The 17694-nt window shown below is 59.9% G+C and overlaps 1 protein-coding gene across 8 annotated transcripts in view; it reads right to left on the bottom strand.

The window, feature by feature from the left end:
- LOC143166536 (ankyrin repeat and fibronectin type-III domain-containing protein 1-like) overlaps nucleotides 1–17694 on the bottom strand; it is a 269972-nt gene that overhangs the window by 1352 nt on the left and 250926 nt on the right. For 7 of the 8 annotated variants that reach the window (XM_076350966.1, XM_076350965.1, XM_076350968.1 and 4 more), the window contains 17 exons: nucleotides 15082–15283; nucleotides 14548–14755; nucleotides 14042–14236; nucleotides 13670–13783; nucleotides 12933–13030; nucleotides 11384–11474; nucleotides 9083–9190; nucleotides 8752–8875; nucleotides 8034–8166; nucleotides 6637–6756; nucleotides 6026–6241; nucleotides 5505–5671; nucleotides 5039–5189; nucleotides 4069–4237; nucleotides 3654–3820; nucleotides 2888–3098; nucleotides 1907–2574 (listed from right to left, as the gene is read on the bottom strand). In XM_076350966.1, the coding sequence (XP_076207081.1) occupies nucleotides 1907–2574; nucleotides 2888–3098; nucleotides 3654–3820; nucleotides 4069–4237; nucleotides 5039–5189; nucleotides 5505–5671; nucleotides 6026–6241; nucleotides 6637–6756; nucleotides 8034–8166; nucleotides 8752–8875; nucleotides 9083–9190; nucleotides 11384–11474; nucleotides 12933–13030; nucleotides 13670–13783; nucleotides 14042–14236; nucleotides 14548–14755; nucleotides 15082–15283 (3142 nt within the window). The remainder of the gene's footprint in view (nucleotides 1–1906; nucleotides 2575–2887; nucleotides 3099–3653; nucleotides 3821–4068; nucleotides 4238–5038; nucleotides 5190–5504; nucleotides 5672–6025; nucleotides 6242–6636; nucleotides 6757–8033; nucleotides 8167–8751; nucleotides 8876–9082; nucleotides 9191–11383; nucleotides 11475–12932; nucleotides 13031–13669; nucleotides 13784–14041; nucleotides 14237–14547; nucleotides 14756–15081; nucleotides 15284–17694) is intronic. The other variant, XM_076350964.1, reaches the window with a different exon arrangement.

The raw sequence follows: 17694 nt of genomic DNA, 5'->3' as shown, positions 1-17694 counted from the left end.
TGCCCGGTGAGCGAGCGGCAGCAGCCCGGCGTGGAGCTGCGGGCACACTGTGCCTGGAGACGCCCAGCGTGCCGGGGCCCCAACTCATGCACTGCTTTCTTGCCTCCACTGCACTGAGTCCTTACAGCTCAACTTTTGTATGTGTCACCTCTGGCTCGCCCGTTCCGCTCAGGCTGCCCCACAATCCCATTACCTGCGGCCAGAGAGGGCTCAGCCCCATCCCTGCTCCTGGCAACACTGAGGCACCTGCGTAAAGTCCCTCTCGCAAGCAGGATCCAGACCGTCAGACCAGTTGAACCACAACAGCTCTGCCAAACTAGCAGTGCTAAGCTGAAGTCTCTTTGGGAAGTGGTGCTAAATTTCGTCCCATTCACAAGCTGGGGGTTCTCCCACCAACAGCTATCCTCGCTCTCCCTCTCTGCTTTCTTGGGGACTGCGCTCTGAATCCTGAATACAGCCGAGAAAACGAGCTCATCTGGGCTCTGGCTGCTAACGACCGTCAGGAGCCCGCTACTTGACTTCAAAGGCCCTAAAGCGAGACATCCATCCTCGCCCGGGCAAGGCGACGGTTTCCTTTGGCACATCCGTAAGGGCTCATGGAGCGCCGCAAGCAGTGCCCCGGCAGGGTGGTCCGAGCCCTCAGCCCACGTGAACCCTGCCAGCTCCAAACAATCATCTCAGGGCTCAGCTGATTTACGCCAGCCGAGGAGCCTTTCCTTTGAACTCGGATTTCTTTGAGAAGAACATCGTAAAACGCTTTCAAGCAGGCGTGTCCAGAGCTTTGCAACTTCAAAAGCCACGTGGGCAGCCCGCCAGGAACCCAAGGGCTGCGCTTCAGTTCCATAGAAATCTATGGTAATTTCTCAAATGGAAAATAAATACTGCGAGTCAGATTCCCCTCTGCTTCTAACATACCCGCTGGGTGCGGAGAAACCGGCTATCAAAACTCCCCAGCAATAAAACCCATCAGCCTGTCGGCTCTGTCCTTCCTCTGCCATTTTACGGGCAGGCTGTGCTCAGGCTGCTCCGTCAGCCTCTGCTCTGGGCACTGGGAATGTCGGAAGGGAAATTTCAACAGGGCAAGGAGCTTCGTGGCTGGGAGCGAAGGAGGTGGCAAAGCCGGAGGGGGACCTGCCCAAGACGTGTGCCCTGGGGGTCCTCCTCCATGGGGGATCCCACCTGGAGGAGGTGAAGGTGATCAGAGCTGGGGGGTCAAATCTCAGTAGCAAAGCACTTGCAGAGAGGAACCAGGTCGCACAGTGGCTCAGGTGGACCCCAACGCCTGCAGCAAGGAGGTGGCTTTGCCTGCTCGCCTTCACGGGCTTGAGACGAGCAGCTCCTGCTCTCCCTTCCCCAAAGGCACACAGGGCTGGAGGGAAGGGAGCGGAGACCCGGGGAGGAGAGGCTGTGGGAGGGCCGGGGACAGGGCAGGGGGGTGACAGCTGGATTTCAGCCAGGGGGTTGATGTGGTTGAACACCAGGACGTGGTGAGGGAAACCCATCAATGTGACCTTTGCTCACTCCCTGCTTGCCCTAGCTGGCACTAACCCACTGTCAGCTGCTGAACCACGGACCGAGAGCTGAACCACGGCTCCACTGCCTTGTCCCCCAAAAATACTCTACCAGCGGCCCTGGCTTGCCCCCTCCGCAGCAGCAGCTATCACTCCCGCAGACCCACATGTCCCATCCTGCGCTGCCGGGAGCTTCGTCACTACTGCAGGGACAAAGGGACGTGGGGTGGGAGTGCTGCGAGTCTCAGGAAGCCTCACACCTGGACGGTGGAGGATGGAGAGGGCAGTGCCAGGCGAGGGGCACATGAGCCCTTGCTGCCTGCCTTCCCATCCTGCCAGCCCTTTCCATCTGGGCACGGCAGAGCTGCAACACTGCCCTTTGCAGGCTCCGGTACCTTGACACTGGTCTCTTTGGAGAGTCCGGTTTCGTACTGAGGGCAGACCCGCAAGGTGATAGAGCCCGGCTTCTTCCCTTGGTTGGCCAAGCACCCAGGCTGCTCTGGCTGCTCCTGGAAGCTCTGAGTCCACTCAGCCGAGCGCGTCCGGAAGACGGGCTCAGAGCCCTGCCTGCCCCGGCTATGCTCGGGGCTAGGCGTTGCGCCAGTCCCCAGCCTGAGCTGGCCGCAGTGGCCCGCGGTCCTGCTCTCCGTCGGGGAGCTGTCGACGGAGCCGGGGCAGGACTTCCTAGCCGCCTGGCAGCGCGGTTTGGGGAAGTCCAAGCTGCTGGTTCGAACGCAGTATGCCTGCCGCTTCTCCGTGATGCGCAGCAGCTCGATCTGTCGGCTGGGCAGGACGAAGTCGCTGTCGTAGAGCTCAGGGGGTGGCCGGGGCTCCTCCGGCGGTGGTGGTGGCAGTGGTAGGGTCTTGAGCTCGTGGGTCTGCAGGACGTCTGGGGCGCTGTCCCGGAGGGTGCGGGCGACTCTCCTGCTGCAGCACTCGGGCCCTGAGGAGGAGTACACCAGGTCGAGCTCCTTCGGGCTCTGCGCCCTGCTGGAGTCGTAGTCGCTGTCAGTGGCCAGGAACACCTCCGAGGAGCCCTCCTCGTCCGACAGTCCGTGCAAGTCTGCAAGGGGCGTAAGAGAAGCAAAGAGGGGCTCAGCCTTGCTGTTGGCAACCCTGGCTGAGGGTTTGCACCGGATGGCGTCCAAGGAAGCCCCCAAGCATTTACCCCCTTGCCGTACACCCGTGCTGCACTCACCAAGGCACAGGTAGAGCAGGTCCTGCCCCAACCGACTGACTACCCTGCCCATACTCCCGACACCGGCCCTGCCTGCACCCCCACGGTGCAGCCAGCCAGAGCAGCCCTCCCATTCCCCCCGAGCATGGGCAGCCCCCTGAGCCCACCAGGCAGGAGCTTTACAAAGCCAGGTCCTTACCGGAGTTGAGCTTACGGCTGGTCTCTGGCGAGGGCGCTGGGGAGGGAAGGTAGTCGAGGTGGGATGAGGTGGATTGGGTTTTCTCCTTCATTGCACTGCCGGTCTCGCTGAGGAAGCCGCTGAGAGACACCCCGCAGGAGGGCTGCTTGTACCGGGCGTGTTGCAGGGCATCCATAATCCAGCGCATCTCACGCCAGATCTCCTCCATTTGCTGCCAAAATAGGAAACGAAGGATCCCTTTCAAAAAGCAAACAACAACAACAGCAAAACACAGGCTCTCCCCACACACCTTTCCCAAGAGGCGAAAGCTTCAGGGGAATCCCCGAGTCAGGAAATCCCAAGAAAGTGCTCTCAGGTGGGAAGATGCTACTTCGACCACCAGCAACTGCCGGTTCAGCAGGACCTGCCTGCTCCAGGCAGGGGTGCTGGGAAAGGGGGTAGCATAGGGTGCTCTTTCGCATGTCCATCCCAAAATGCACTTCCAGGCTCTTTTCTAGCAAGGTGGGGACCTGCAGAGCAGGAGCCTCCAGCTCTCTAATCAGGATTTTTTATGTGATCATTGCAGTAAGAAGTTGCTAGACAAAGCCCTGCCTGATGCTGCCCGTCTGCCATGTCAGAGAAACCCCACGGGGTCACAGCCGGGAACACCAGTGAACAGCCGTGGTGGGGATGCTCCTGCAGCTCGTCCAGGGCATGACTGTCCTGGCCACGTCCCATGGGCACTGTTGAGCCTGGCTCCCTCCCAGCGTGCTCCCGCTCTGCGTACCTGGATGTAGTCCTGAACCTGCTGGTGCCTCTGCTTTGCAGTGGAGAGCTCGGCATCAGAGAAGGCCTCCCTGAGGCTCTGCTGAGAGAGGAGCGACTCCAGCTCCAGGAGGGCGGACACCTGGCAGTACTGGGTGATGAACTCCCGGTCGTATGTGAAGAAATGGACTGGGAAGGGAATGAAAAGTATCAGGTCCCTTGCTGTGGATGCCCTACAGGCTCCCCCACACCCACCCAACACAGGGAGGAGGCAACACTCTAGTCCACCGGGAAAGCCCTCAGCATCCTCCTCCATCCCTCCTCTCCTGGGGGAGGTAAGGGAGCTCCAGCCCACCTCACTGCCCGTCCCAGCTCTTGGGAGGTCTCAGAGGACAAGGAGACCAGCAAGGTTGGGTTTTGGCATTCTCTCTCCTCACCTAGCTCGAAGATCTGCAGCGGCAGCGTGAGGAAGCCAGAGCGAGGGGTGTAGGGGTTGTTCTGACCCGGAGCAGTACAGACATCGTCTGACGGAGGCAGCAGCAGCAGGAAGGAGACCTGGCCCCCAAAGTCCAGCACCTCTTGGCTGTACAGACGGAAATCTTTGGCCTGCAAGAAGACACTGCAGGTAACAGCCACAAACATCACCTGGCAGGCCCTCCACTGAGTCCTCATCCACAGAGGAATCCTCAGGGACCATCCGCAGCCAGGGGACACTGCTGTTTCAGCACACAGCCAGAGGCTCCTTGCTTCTGGCATAATCTGCGGACCCTTCTTTCTCTCTTACTTCTCCTAAAAGTCTCTAAACTACTGGTCAAAGTCACTACAACACGGTCTCAGAGAAGACGTGCCACCAGCCATGGTCTCAGCCCTGCTCAGAGAGGTGCCCTCACAGCTGCCCGGCCAGAAGCACATGCCTGGCACTGGGGCTGGTGGACACCTTCCCAGCAAATACTCAGCATGGTGGAGGAGGGATTTCTCCCCGTGCAGTCTGGCCCAGGAGGCTGCAGCTCCATCCCATGGCTGGCCAGGGACCATCCTGCTTCGGAGGGACAAAGCTGGGCCAGTCTCGTGCTGCAAGGGCTGAGCCCAGGACCAAACCACATGGCAGGCAATAATGCAAACCCAGACTCACCATCCTTGCTTTGGAGATATATGTGAGGGTAAGACAAACAGCTCCTGTGGACACTGTCCCTGGGCAGGCAGATGCTTCAGATGCTGGTTGTCCAACAGACAAGGCAATAGAAGGCAATAGATGCCTTCTATTTGCACGGGACTAAAATCTGATCGATGCTTCAGGCCCCCAAAGAGGGACCAGGGGCTGTGGTACCCTGCCTGCTGGGGTGACCAGCATGGTGCTGCATGGCTCCTTCCCCTCCCTCCTCCCCAGACCTCGGCACCTGCCTGTACCTCTTGCAATGGGATGTTGACCAGGGTCATCAGCTCCTTGATGGCCACTTGGAGCTCCTGAAACAAGTGGTTCTGGGAGGTCTCAGCCTCTGGCTCCGCAGGAATGGGCTCCTCCACGCTGGCCATCTTCTGCAGCCATTCCCACTCCTCCCTGGAGAAGGGAGAGACAGACAGGTGCAGGAGGGAGCAGCTCGGGGTGGACCTGAACGCTACGACAGCTGTGTTTGCTCAGCTGTTCCTCCCCAGATGGTGCAGCACCCCAAGGGATGCGGGACTTGTGGAGGTAGAGGGGGACCTTGGTTTGCTCCAGCTCCAGGCTGCCCTGCATGGCAGGCCGTGGGGCTGAGAGAGAATATTACACTGCTACCAGGAGCCTGAGAGCAGAAGGAGGAGGTGATGGGTGCTCTCAGGCTGGATGGGACAGAGGAGCCTGGCTGCCCTGAGTGAGCTGCCCTGCAATCCCCACCTGGAGATGTTGGGGTTGGAGCGAATCTTGACGTGGCACAGGATGTTGGGGAGCCGCTCCGGCACCAGCACTCGGATCTGATCAACGGCGCTGCAGAGCTTCAAGTAGCCCAGGTAGAGGCCTGGGGAGAGGGCATGGCTGCTCCGCTGGTGGTAAGCCAGCTTGTCCTGAGGAGAAAGGCACTGCTGGATTGAGCAAGCCCTTGGCACCAGGGCTCTCTCCTGCCCTCATGCCGGCTGCCGCGGCACCACCAGCCCAGCCAGCAGAAGGGAAGCGGCAGAATCAGGTACAATCCAGTGCTGCCGGGATGAATCCAGCACCAGCCTGATGCCTCCCCTTGAAGCAACAGGGTTTTTGCAGGCTGGTTGGGTTCTGCTCCCCCTCTGCCTGCAGCCAGGACCAAACCCTTGGTAGCCCGGGCTCTGCCATGGCCTTTCCAGCCCACAGGGGAGCAGGGAGCACTGGTGGTCCCGCAAAGGAGCCCACTGCAATCCCCTGCCGTGATGGCACTGGCGCAGCACCTGGATGGAGATCAGCAGCGTGTCCAGAGCGGTGGGCTCCTCCGGGGAGGACACGGACTTGCGGCTGGTCTGCAGCTTGCAGATGGGAACCCAGCGGACGCTCTCGAAGGTCTGGTTGGTCTTCACCTCCTTCAGGGTGACAATGAGGATGTTCCCCTGTTTGTCTTTGACAGGCTCGAAGAAGACCTGCCCCAGATCCTGGATGCCCAGCAGCCCCTGCGTGATGGGATGGGAGGGCAGGAGAAAGCAGCGGGTCAGGGGTCATCCTCAAGGCACGGTGCTCTGTGGGTCTGGGCAGCCGGGGTGTGACCGGGGGTCTCCCCTCTGCCTGCTGGAAACCAGCCTGCCCAGCAAAGCACCCACTGACAGCCCCCAGTCCCTCTGCACGAGATCGCCATGAAGCCTGACACCCCACTGCCCCACGACCGGGGTCCTGCTGGGGAGGACAAGGCAAGGACACCCGGTCCTGCCGCTGACTGAGCCATGGGTAGGACTGGCAGAGCCAGTTTTCCTGGCTGTGGCACATGCATGTGCTGCTCCCAAGGGAGCCCAGCCCACAGTGCCCCCCAAAAAGCGCTTACTCCCCCCCCCCGCCCCCGGCCCACCCTCACCTGCATCTGCGAGATGGCCAGCAGCATCTTGAAGCGTGTCTGCAGGATGCAGGAACAGGACGACTGGGAAACGGTGACACACTGCCGCAGCCACAGGATCTCATCCCACATGCACGACACCTGCAGCACACCAAAGGGCTGTCACCACTGGCCGCCGCTGCCCGCAGCTGGTTCACACAAGGGTGTTTTGGGGAAATCCATTTGCCTTTCTGTTTGAGCTGGATTAGGAACATGCACCTGCGCATATCACTTCTCAGCGGGGGTGTGATTTCTTAGGCCACAGGCACCCCGAGATGCCTCCAGAGCCTGTACCTGAGGGAAGCACCATGCTGTGTCCACTCAGATATCTGTCTTCATCTAGGACTGAGACCTTCTTAAGTTTGAGTAGAAGATAGCCAAGAGAAGGAGGGAGAAGATAGCCTTCTCCCTCAGTAGAAAAGGACCATCCAGCAAAAGATTTTGGCCCTGAGTTGCCCACCTGCCCTTTCACTAAGCCTACTGACAGCGGAGGACCAGGCAGCAGCACCCTGCATGTCCTGCTCAGTACAACAGAGGCAGAACTGCCATGGCAGGATGCTGCGGGGAAGCAGTTAAAACAGCTGAGAAGCCGCTGGCATGCCTGTGGAGAGGCAGCGCCCACCCGTTGAGGCACGCAGCCTGCCCAGTGCGGCACTGGTCCATCGCCCACCCATCGCGGCACGCAGCCTGCCCAGTGCGGCACTGGTCCATCGCCCACCCATCGCGGCACGCAGCCTGCCCAGCGTGGCGCCGGTCCATCGCCCACCTTTGGGCTTCCAGTGACTGGGGTGGAAATGCTGTTCTCTGGTGGTTTCTCGGTCCATGCTGAACCTCATCGAGCAGCAAGCCTACGGGCTGCCTGTGCTGCCAAGCCCCAGCACCCGGGACGGAGGGGGAGCTGCTGCCAGCTGAAGGCAGCGGTGGTGCACGATGCCCACTTGGCTCACCCCGGCACTCCTGGGCTGCAACTGGCTCTCGCCATCACTCTGCCCCGCGGAGCATGGGAGGGCAGAGGCACAGCGGAGGTCCTGGAGGCAACAATGGGAAGCCCAGGAGCCGCCAGATGTTGTGTCGTGTGGTGTGAGTAGCTGGAGTAGCTCGTGCTCACTCTGTGCACATGGGGTGTCCCCTGATGCTGCTCCCAGCCCCGAATCAGGCCCAGCCAGCCCCGGAGAGACCCCCACAGCTGCCCACGCATGATGGGCACAGCTGCCTGCGCAGGCAGCACTGGGGAAGGTGCTGCAATAAAGGCGCTCTGCAGATCTTGGTGGCCATCATCTCAGCAGCATATGGGGTGGTGGCCAGGCAGACAGAGATGTGTCAGGAGACACACTGCTGCCGTGCCCCAGTGCACAGCACAGGGTCCCTGGGCCACCCACCTTGGTGAACCAGAGAAAATCCTGCATGAGCAGGCAGGAGTAGGTGTCATCAATCTCCACCACAGGGATCTGGTCTTCATGGGTCACCAGGATGTTGTCATCCTTGTAGAAGATGGCTGTCAGATAGAGGCCCCTGCATGGGAGGGAAGACAGAATTCAGTGTCACCCCCGGCTGCCAGCTTCATTTCCCAAAGGGTCTCTCTCCCAAAGGCAGAGGAGATGTCCTGCCCCGGGTTTCAGCTCCTCTCCAACAGCCTGTGGCAGAAGAGGCACACGGCAGTACAGGAGCGGGAACAGGAACCCAGTGCTGCCAGCAATGCGAGCCTGGCCAGTGCCACAGCTGATGCCATGGCCGATGCCCCGGCCAGCACAGGGGAGGGCGATGGGGCCAGGCCTATGCAGGAGACACGCTGGGGTGCCTGGAAGCCAAGCGTGAAGGTGGGTGGGGTGTTGGGTGATGCTCAGAGATGGTGCAGGGATCTGGGTACAGGCTCAGCTTGGCCAGTCCAAATGGAAACACCAAGGAGAAAAATCTGATCTCTGGGCAATGGGACTCATCTCCACTGACACCACCAGCTCTGTTCAGGCAAGGACCCACCTCTGAGCACCCCCCAGTCCCTGGCTTGTGCATGCAGCTCCTGGCTGTGCCTAGGACATGCAGCCCTATGTCCCCACCGGTAGACGGGCTCTCCACCACCCCTGCACATCAGCCTCTCACCGCTTCAGCGTCTTGAGAAACTTGCTGCCAGGGTGGAAGAGGTGCTTGAGGCTCTTGGAGACCGAGTGCTTCCTGCTCTGGGGCTGGTTCTTGCAGGGCTCTGGGGAGCAGAGGGCAGAGGATGCTGCAGCAGGAGACGAAGGACCGCGCTGGCAGTCTGTGGCATGGCATGCCAACCCGGTGGGAAGGCTCTGCCAAGGTCTCCACTGCCTGGGCTGTCTCCCTGCTATGCTCATCCATGAGATAGACCATGTCACAACCCTGGGGAGCCCGGCTGGATCCCCCCACCCCTGGGGGGGGGTGTCCCTGCAGCTCCATGCCATGCACTTACCATGGCAAACGCAGTGCTGGTGGACGGTCTTCACCTGGCCCAGCAGATGGTCCAGAGCTTCAGCTTGTCCCCTTCGCCGTGGAGCCCGGCCATCATACTCCCGCCAGTCTGCGGGGGACAGACCGGCATCACCCCCAGCACCTGGCCCATCGCCCCCAGCACCTACCCCTCAGCCTGGGAGAAAGAGGGCTTCCCGTCCCCTCCTCCCCATGGCAGGTCACCTCCTGGCACCCCACCTATGTGTCCCACAGGCACAGCATGGCACAGCATGGCACAGCAGCAGTCATGTGTGGGCATCTCTGGGTGGGCTGGGCTTTGGGAGATCCCTAGTTTTGCGCCCCTCTTCCCAGGAGCGCCCTGGCTCTGCACAGCACCCCACGGCCACCAGCCGCCCTGCAGCATGGCGGGGACACAGCAGAGGGAAAGAACAAGGTCCCATCTGTTGCTGCCACACTTCACTGGCCTTAAAAAATAAAATTCTTTCCAGTGTCTTCCTCCAGGTCTTCCCTGGAGCTACAGCTTTCTCCGGGCGAGTGCCGAGAGCTGGGCTCACCTCTGCAAACACATAAATAAGCTCTCCTGCCAGCTCCACCCATTGCGAGATGGCAGCAGGACCAGGAGTGGGGCCGGGGACCCGCCGGCGCTTCTACGTTAGCTTTACATTAATTGCTTTAAACACCCCCTGTGTCCTGCCTGCTGCTGTTTTCCATGGAAAGTTCAGCTCTGTTAACTTTGGCTGGGGCTCGCCACTATTTTTAGGAGCTTTAAAAACACCCAGGGAGGTGCCTGACTATATTCTGCTGGGCCAGGGAGGGATCTTTACTGAAGGGAGAAATATTAATGGAGATAAAAATAAATAAAACCCACTCATGTCTGATTCACTTCAGCTGTACTCTGTATCAATGCCGCGTGGATCTCGGTCACGGGGAATGTGACCTGTGCAGGATGGCAAAGGGGCTTTAAAGTGGGTGCAAACATGACTGACAACCACTGCCAGGACAGGGTAAAGCCAGGGCAATGCAGTGCGTGGGTAGGCTCGCTATATGCATTCATATACATGCAAATGTATTTTTGCATCTTTCCATACTGGTGCTATAGCGCTTGTGTATCTGCAGCTAGCGCTACACATGGTGCCTGCACATCTCTGGCCCCATCGCTGTTCACGTGCTGTCAGACCTGCACCTCGACCCGTATGCGGTGCATTCACTGCTCACATGCAGCAGCACGCCCGGTCCCTCGCTGCCTGCAAGCGTGGTGGCAGGGGCCGCGTGCCCACCACCCTGCTGCCTGCTCATTGGGACGCGCTCAGCCTCCCCAGGTGCGCATGGGGCCACTCCTAACACATCCGATGGTGCTGATCCCGCGGGACCACCACACAGCAGAGACCTGTCTCGGGACCGGTGGTGAGGGGCAGAGGACACCTCAGAGCCCACTCAGCCCTGAACTTCACCCTTTGGGGCTGCTCCTTCCAGTTCAGTCCTCCTGGCCTGTCTCCCCCAGCACCCTGGGGTGCCTTGTGTGAAACTGGGTGGCTTTTCCCCCTGCTTGCCCTGGTGCCAGCGTGGGGAGGAAAGTGTTGACAGCCCAGAGCTGGTCTCCAGTGGGGCTCGTGACCGCCATCCCAGCTTGGTGCCAGGGAATGCAGGTGCCCGGGGCTGGGCTGGATGGGTGAGAGCTTGCAGTGGCACAGGAAGGGCTCCAGGCCCACTGCCACTCAGGACCAGGACCGCTCTGAGCCCTGGGGGGCATCTCCAGGGGCTGAGCTGGGGCATCCCACTGTGTCTCCCCTCAGCACGTGCCAACGGTGGTTTTGCACAAGCTTGGCTGCCTTGGGGCAGATGTCACTGAGGCAGTAAGGACTGACCCCTCCCAAAAGCTGCCCTGCGCTAAATTACAAACCTCTGCTAAAAAACCCAGAGGTGTTTTTCCTTCCTACAGAGGAGATGGCTGCATTGCTTTCCTTTTAACTGAGAAAGCAAAACATTCTCTCTCGTAGCTTCCTCCTTAGGATGAGCTGATCCAGGTGGCCTAAAATGGCTCAACCTTTACCAGGCAGCCGGGAGAATTTCAGGCTAAAAATTACTATTTGGCAAAGCTCCTATCAGCTGGAGGCAGCATACCGGACCCCTGGGCACAGCCTCCCTGCTTGGCCCAAGACTCCAAATGTTGCCTCTGCTCCTGGGTCCACTAGACGCCATCCCAGCAGTGAGAGGGACCCCTGACGGCACAGGGAGCTGCCGCCTCTCCCCATCCATCCCGCAGCTGGTGCCAGCTCCCACGGGTGTTCCCAGTGGTACTTACTGGAAGGGATGGCGAAAGGGGGCACGGAGGCTTGCGGGGGACCCCAGCCCTTCATGTTGTAGGCAGACACCTGGACGTAGTAAGCCGTGCCCTGCGAGGAGGGAAGCCACACTCAGCGCACTGGCACCTCCTCTGGCTTGGCATGCAAGGGAAGGAGGATCTCCCTGTAGCCCAGTACACCACGAGTACTAAACTGGGAGCCTGCACCCCAGGTCACCGGCTCTGACCTCCCCCAGCTGTACAAAGCTCTTGTTATCAGATACTAGAGAATCCCCACAACCTGGGTGGCTGGTTTTGGTGGGAGGCAGAGGAAAGATGGGACATTGCGAATGTCCCTTGCCAGGAGATGCTCCAGCCCCAAAGACATGGGGCTTCCACAGCCTGGAGGGTCGGGGTGCTGCCTTCACGCTGCAACATGCAAGGATCTGGCCCCTGGAGAGAGGGAGCTGGCCCAACACTGTTGAGGGCTTGTGGCATGGTGACAGTGATTAAAGGCCTCTGATTAAAGCTCAGTCAAGCTGCCAGATGTTGCAAGGCCTCCAGGCACTCATGAAGGCGGACAGGAGCCGGCGAAGCAGCTCTGAAAGCATGATTGATGGGGTTGGGCCAGCTCCTTGTAGTGGCACTGCTCCGGGCTCCGCTCAAGCCCTTGTCCTGCCGCACGCCAGGGCAGCTCTCCTGCCCTGACAGCAGCTCCGGGGCTCCGGCACCACTGCCTTGGCTAAGCCCCTCTAACCACATCAAGGGCTTCCCCCGCTCCTTGAGCCAGTGGTCCCTGCCTGCCTGCCCCGGACTTTTGGTGCTGCCCTTGCCTGGTAAGGGCAACCCCATCCATCCCAGCATCTCCCCGTGTTCCCATTCCAAGCTCCATCCTGCTGTGGTCCCCATCCCGCCACGGTCCCCATCCCGCCCTGTCTCCCCCCGCCGGTCCAATGTGTGCCAGGGACAGGACGGCAGTCCCTGAGGAGGGGACAGCTGACAGGCAGCATGGCCCCTGTAGTTCTCAGGGAGATAAAACAGCGGGAAGCCCCGGCCCCAACCAGCTCGTGACCTTGCCGAGCTCCCGGAGATGGAGACGGGGCTGGTCCCTCCTCTCCAATGAGCGACAGGGCTGGTGCGGGGGGTCGATCTGTGCAGGTGGCAGAGGAACGAGCCACTGATTTATTGCCCAGGAGGAGCACAGGTGGAGATGGGAGCAGGGTGGGGGACAGAGGATAAATCAGGCACTCGGTGAATGGACCCATTCTGCCTTTCACTCAAGAGTCTCCAGGCAACCTGTGCAGGGGGTTTCCCCATTGCCAGGGTGGCCGCGGCCATGCAGGGACAGAGAGATGCCTCTCCTGGCCCCACACTCTTATCTCTGCCCATGGGCTGTGCTGAACACCACCGTGGCACAATCCTATTCCTCCTGCTCGAAATGATGCCCCATCTCCTCCCCGCACCGGTTGCAGGGAATGACCCCATGGGCTGCACCATGGCCAGCGGCTTTCCCCGGCTGTGGGCTCTCTCCCGGCAGCCCGGACCCCTGTGGGGCACCCTGAGAGCTCACCGACACCAGCCCCCGGATGGTGAAGTGCAAGTTCTTCAGCTTGTCGATCACGGCCTCCCCCAGGCGTGGCGAGAAGGTGGGGGAGCAGCTCCATTCCACTGAAAGGAGAGAGACCCCAAGATGCCGCATGGCCCCGGAGCAGGGATAGGATACCAGGGCTATCTGCAGCATGTTGGGGCCAGCAGCTGCAGAGGGACTGCAGGCAGCATGGGAGCTGGAGGCAGCTGAGCAAAGGCAGGGGAGAGGGGGAGCCACAATAGGGGGGATGGCATGGGGAGCTGCGGTCCTCCTCACCAAGCCACATCAGACAGTGTCAGCACCCTCAAGTGATGGGTCAGGAGTTGGGGATGGGGGAAATTCTCCCAGAAGCCAAAATTATCTGGTTTAAGTAGGTGAGGGGCGCAGGAGCGGCAGGATGGAAAAGCCCTCCCGGTGTGCAGGAGGAGGGGGCGGCAAACAAGTGGCACAAAACAAGTTTTGCCTTGGTGCAGGACAGTGGTTCGGACCAGCTCAGATCATTTGGGTGGTGGCCGGGCTGTCCAGCAGCGTGCAGCCCTGGCTCATCCTGCACTCGAGCACAAAGGTGGCTTGACAGGGGCTTGGCAGCACTGCCCATGCCCCCGGCATGCTGGTGTGGCGTGCATGAGGTGAGCGCCCCAGCAAGCCCTGCTGGCACACTCAAAGAACCTGCCATGGCTGCGTGTCCCCTTCACTGCTGCGGGGACCCCAGTCCTTACCTTTGTACTTGGTGACGACAGCCGAATTGACGCTCAGGGGCTCCCAGAAGGTCACCTGCACCGAGGAGCTGCTGGCCACGGAGAGGTGGACGTTGGTGGGGGCATCCGGCACTCCTGGGGACAGAGAGTGCACGGACCACTACAGAGAGGACCGTCACTCTGAACCCCTCAGTGTCCCTCCCCCCGCGACCAGGGACACATTCCTGGAGCACTCACCCCCCGTGCACCCATACAGTGAGCCCTGGCTACAGGGTGCGGGGATCCTCTGATGGGTGCTGGTGCAGCCCCGTGCCTGGACCATGCACGGCCCTGCTCCTTCCCCCAGCGTGGGGGCTGCCCCCCAGGACCCCAAGCCCTCCTGTGGGCACTCACGGGCATGCTCGAACCCTGCCTTCATGCGCTTGTAAAGCCTGTATCGCCACTCCCAGGCCTTGAGCTGCTTCTCCTTCTCAGAGCAGTCGGTGTTGGGTGCCTCATTCACCACCTGCGCCGTCAGCTCGTTGACACGCTGCTCCGCTTCCCGCACCAGCGTGGAGAGGTGCAGCGAGCGGCTCTCCAGGCTCACAACTGTGGGGTGGGTGGGCACGGCCATGGGTCCCGGGAGGGGAGCCAGGAAGAGGGAAGAGAAGGTGGTTAGGGCAAGCCCAGGCTCTGCTGGCACCAAGTCCGCACCCCGAGACCCCATCCTCTCCTCTGTGTCCTGCTTCTGGGCTCCACTTGAGTGCATTGCTCCACCCGAGCCCCTGCTACAGCCTGCACCAGTTTCTCAGAGCCCAGTGACTGCTTCCCCACCCGGACCCCACTGCCTGGGGTGTCCCGCTCCGCCAGGTTGGAGACCCAGGTGATGGACACGGCACAGCTCCCCCACACCAACTCACAGTGTGGGCTCTCCTTTCCTCCCGCCTGCAGCAGGGCCCTGGCGATGGGAGCGTTGTTGGTCATGATGGCGATATCCAGGGGCAGTAGCCCCTCGCTGTTGGGGGTGTTGAGGTCCAGCTCCTCGGGGCTGTACTGCTTCAGCAGCTCCTGGACCCTGTCTAGGTCCTGCAGCTCCACAGCCTCGAAGAGGGCAGCATTGCTCTGGAACTGGGAGGAAGGAGAAACGCAGGTCAGCGGAGCATGGGGCACCCTCCTCCACCTCACCAAACACCCTAGCCCCTCACCAGCACCCCACAAACCCAAACAGGGCAGCCTGTGCTGGTCCCAGGGGCTCAGGAGCATCAGCTCTTTGCAGACACAACTGGATGATGCTGAGCAAACACCCGGACCAGCTCCAGCTGAACTTGCTCCAGGGCGGCTTCACTTAACGCACTCTTGGGCTTCCACCCAGGTGACAGCATCGCCCACACACGGACCCTCCATCCCCGTCTTCCCAGCCACAGCAGCGCTGGATGGAGCCAGTGGGCACTGACCAGGTAGGACTTGCGGAGCTTCTCCTTCTCGCCCCGTCCTGCCAGGCTGCCCTCGTCAAAGGACGTGTAGTTGACACGGAATTTCCCCGACAGGTTTCGGTAGAGCCTCTTGGCTGCGTTCGGTGAGGAAGGGCCCGGTGGCTTCCTGGCCTGTGCCAGCTGCAGGTCCCGCATCTGCTGCGTCATTTTAGGGGAGGTTGACCTGGGAAAGGGCAAGGAGGTGTGGGGAAATGAGGCATGGAGCATGTGCCAGAAAGGTAGAAGCACATCTGCAGCGTCGGGACCAAGGCACGACCCAGGAGAGCCAGAGCAGTGCCGGGGCAGCACTGATGTGAGCGGCTGCAAGGTAGATGCCGGAGCCAGCAATGCCCTCATCTATCTGTTATCAGCTAAGGCCAGTCCTTTCCTCCTCCCCATCACTGCTGCTGGCCCTGTGGGGGTCCCGAGGAGCTCGTATGAACCCTGTGGGTGAGGCATTTCCTTCCAGACCCAAGGGCCGGTCTGGCCCCACACTGCCCTTGAGCTGGGATGCCCCAAGCAACCTCAGGCTGCTCAGTTCTGCAACCAGTCCCCATCCCTCACACCCGGGAAATCTCTTCTTATGCCCAGTTTCCACCACCCAGCTCCTACAGAGATGGGCTGCCCCATCCGGGGCTGTCCAGACCCCCTTGGCAGTGGGGGCCGCAGGGACCGACAGCCCCCCAGCCCCGTGCTCGGTGAGTGCTGCCCACCACACATGGCTTGGGATGGCCTCGCGCACCCTCTCCACATCCATCCTTCTAGCAGGGAGCCACCTCCTGCGCTTATCGCCATCCCTCAGCCCTCTTTGGTACGTGACTTTCCTCAGGGCCTTTATGCCAGCAAAGGACACCCTCTGAAAGCGAAGCAAGAGCAGGGAATGGACAAAAGGCCATTTCTAATGGCACCGAGACAACGCCAAGTCCCGATGGGAACTAGTGACCCCCAGTCTCCTGCTCACCAGAAGGCTCCACAGCTGCTCCTCACTTTCTCCATCCACATTGATTAAGCTACAAAATCTTTTCTCCACTCTAATTTTGATTTCTACTTTAAATAGCCATGATAAATATGTACAAGTCACTAGGAAAGCTGGCATCTTTTCTTGGCTTTCCAGAGGGGGAGCTGCTCCCCTCCCTGCAGCCGTGACCCTCATGTCCCCACCAACACCTCATCCCCACCAGGCAAAGTCCCTGGCTTCAGTGCGAGTGTGGCCTTGCTGCTGCGTGGGGCTTTTGCCCATGAGTCATCCCTTAGAGCAGTGAGGGTTTTCACTGGCGTCAAACATCTGATCCCCTTCTTGCCGTAGCCCGTGGCACAGTTCCCAGACAAGGAGCATCACGTCTAAAGAGCATTTAGCACAACTATGCTTAACAGTTTCTCTCAGTTTTGACCTCATACCCCCAAGTATAAGGTCAGATATTTAGGAGCAAGGTCTTCCCTGTATCACTTTATTGGTTAAATATCAAGCAAGGGGTAAGCGTGATAAAAAGCATGACAGTTGTCTAGAAGGTCATGCCAAAATGCTACCACGAAGCTGTGCCTGTGATGATGATGTTTATAGAGCCATCATCAGGAGGCAGGATATTAATAACAACCTTACTACGTGCTCTTCATCGTCATGATTTCAGATTAGGCACAGTGGGCTGCAGAAGTCCTTTAATGATTTTACCTTTTATTACTGTGATATTTAAAAGCGGAAAACGATGGGGAGGTTGGCTTCTGCCAGTCACTCGTCTCACTAGCTTCAGCCTACGGATTTAGAGGTCTCGAGTGTGGCCCAAGCCGCAGTGTCGAGTTGCTGCCCTGGATTCCTCCAGGGATGGGCATTATCTGAACGTAGGTCTTTACAGATCGGACGGACAGACAGTGAACGCCAACCACATGAGCTTCAGGTGGCAAGACACCCCTAAGCAACCATGCAGAGGTTGGTGAGATCTGTGCAGCAGGGTCCTGCTGGTTCTGGTGGGGGGGAAGGGGAGCAGCTCTCCACCAGGGGGGCATCACCCCATGGGGAGAGACGTGCACAACACAGGGAAGTGCTGGAGAACCAGCCCTGGCTCACTGGGACCTACCCGGCTCTAGATGCAGAGTCCTCAGCTTACGGCCATGCCAGCCTGAGCACATTGTGTTTCATCATGGATATAGAGCAGCTCCTGGCATGGCCAGTGCTGAAGACTCCTCATGCCAAGAGGCTCCACACACGGCACATACAAGCCTCTACAGATGGCAAATACAAGACCCCAGATACCAAAGGAGCAGAGAAGCATCACACAGTTCTGCTGTCACTGGTAGACAGAAATTAAGAGAGAAAAGCCACCCGTGACTGTGCAGGCAGGGCACTCTGGCAGGAAGAGGCAACCAGGAAGACAGGTCCTGACCCATGGACCAAGCCCAAGAAGCAAAGTGCTGTCTGACATACTTAGGAAAGAGAAATAACTGACTCGAGAGACTCTCCAGCAAAACCTTGCCTTTTCTGTTGTGTATAAGAGCTCCCTGCTGCCCAAGTCCTCCTCTCTCCACCTCCAGCTGCTGCTCAGAGGTGAAGACAGCTCTTTTAGCAGGCTTCTTGACAAGGTGCCCAATTCCTCTGTGGTT

The sequence above is a fragment of the Aptenodytes patagonicus genome, chromosome 13 (genome assembly GCF_965638725.1).
Source record: "Aptenodytes patagonicus chromosome 13, bAptPat1.pri.cur, whole genome shotgun sequence".
NCBI lineage: Eukaryota > Metazoa > Chordata > Aves > Sphenisciformes > Spheniscidae > Aptenodytes > Aptenodytes patagonicus.
This window is presented reverse-complemented; position numbering and strand designations above follow the sequence as displayed.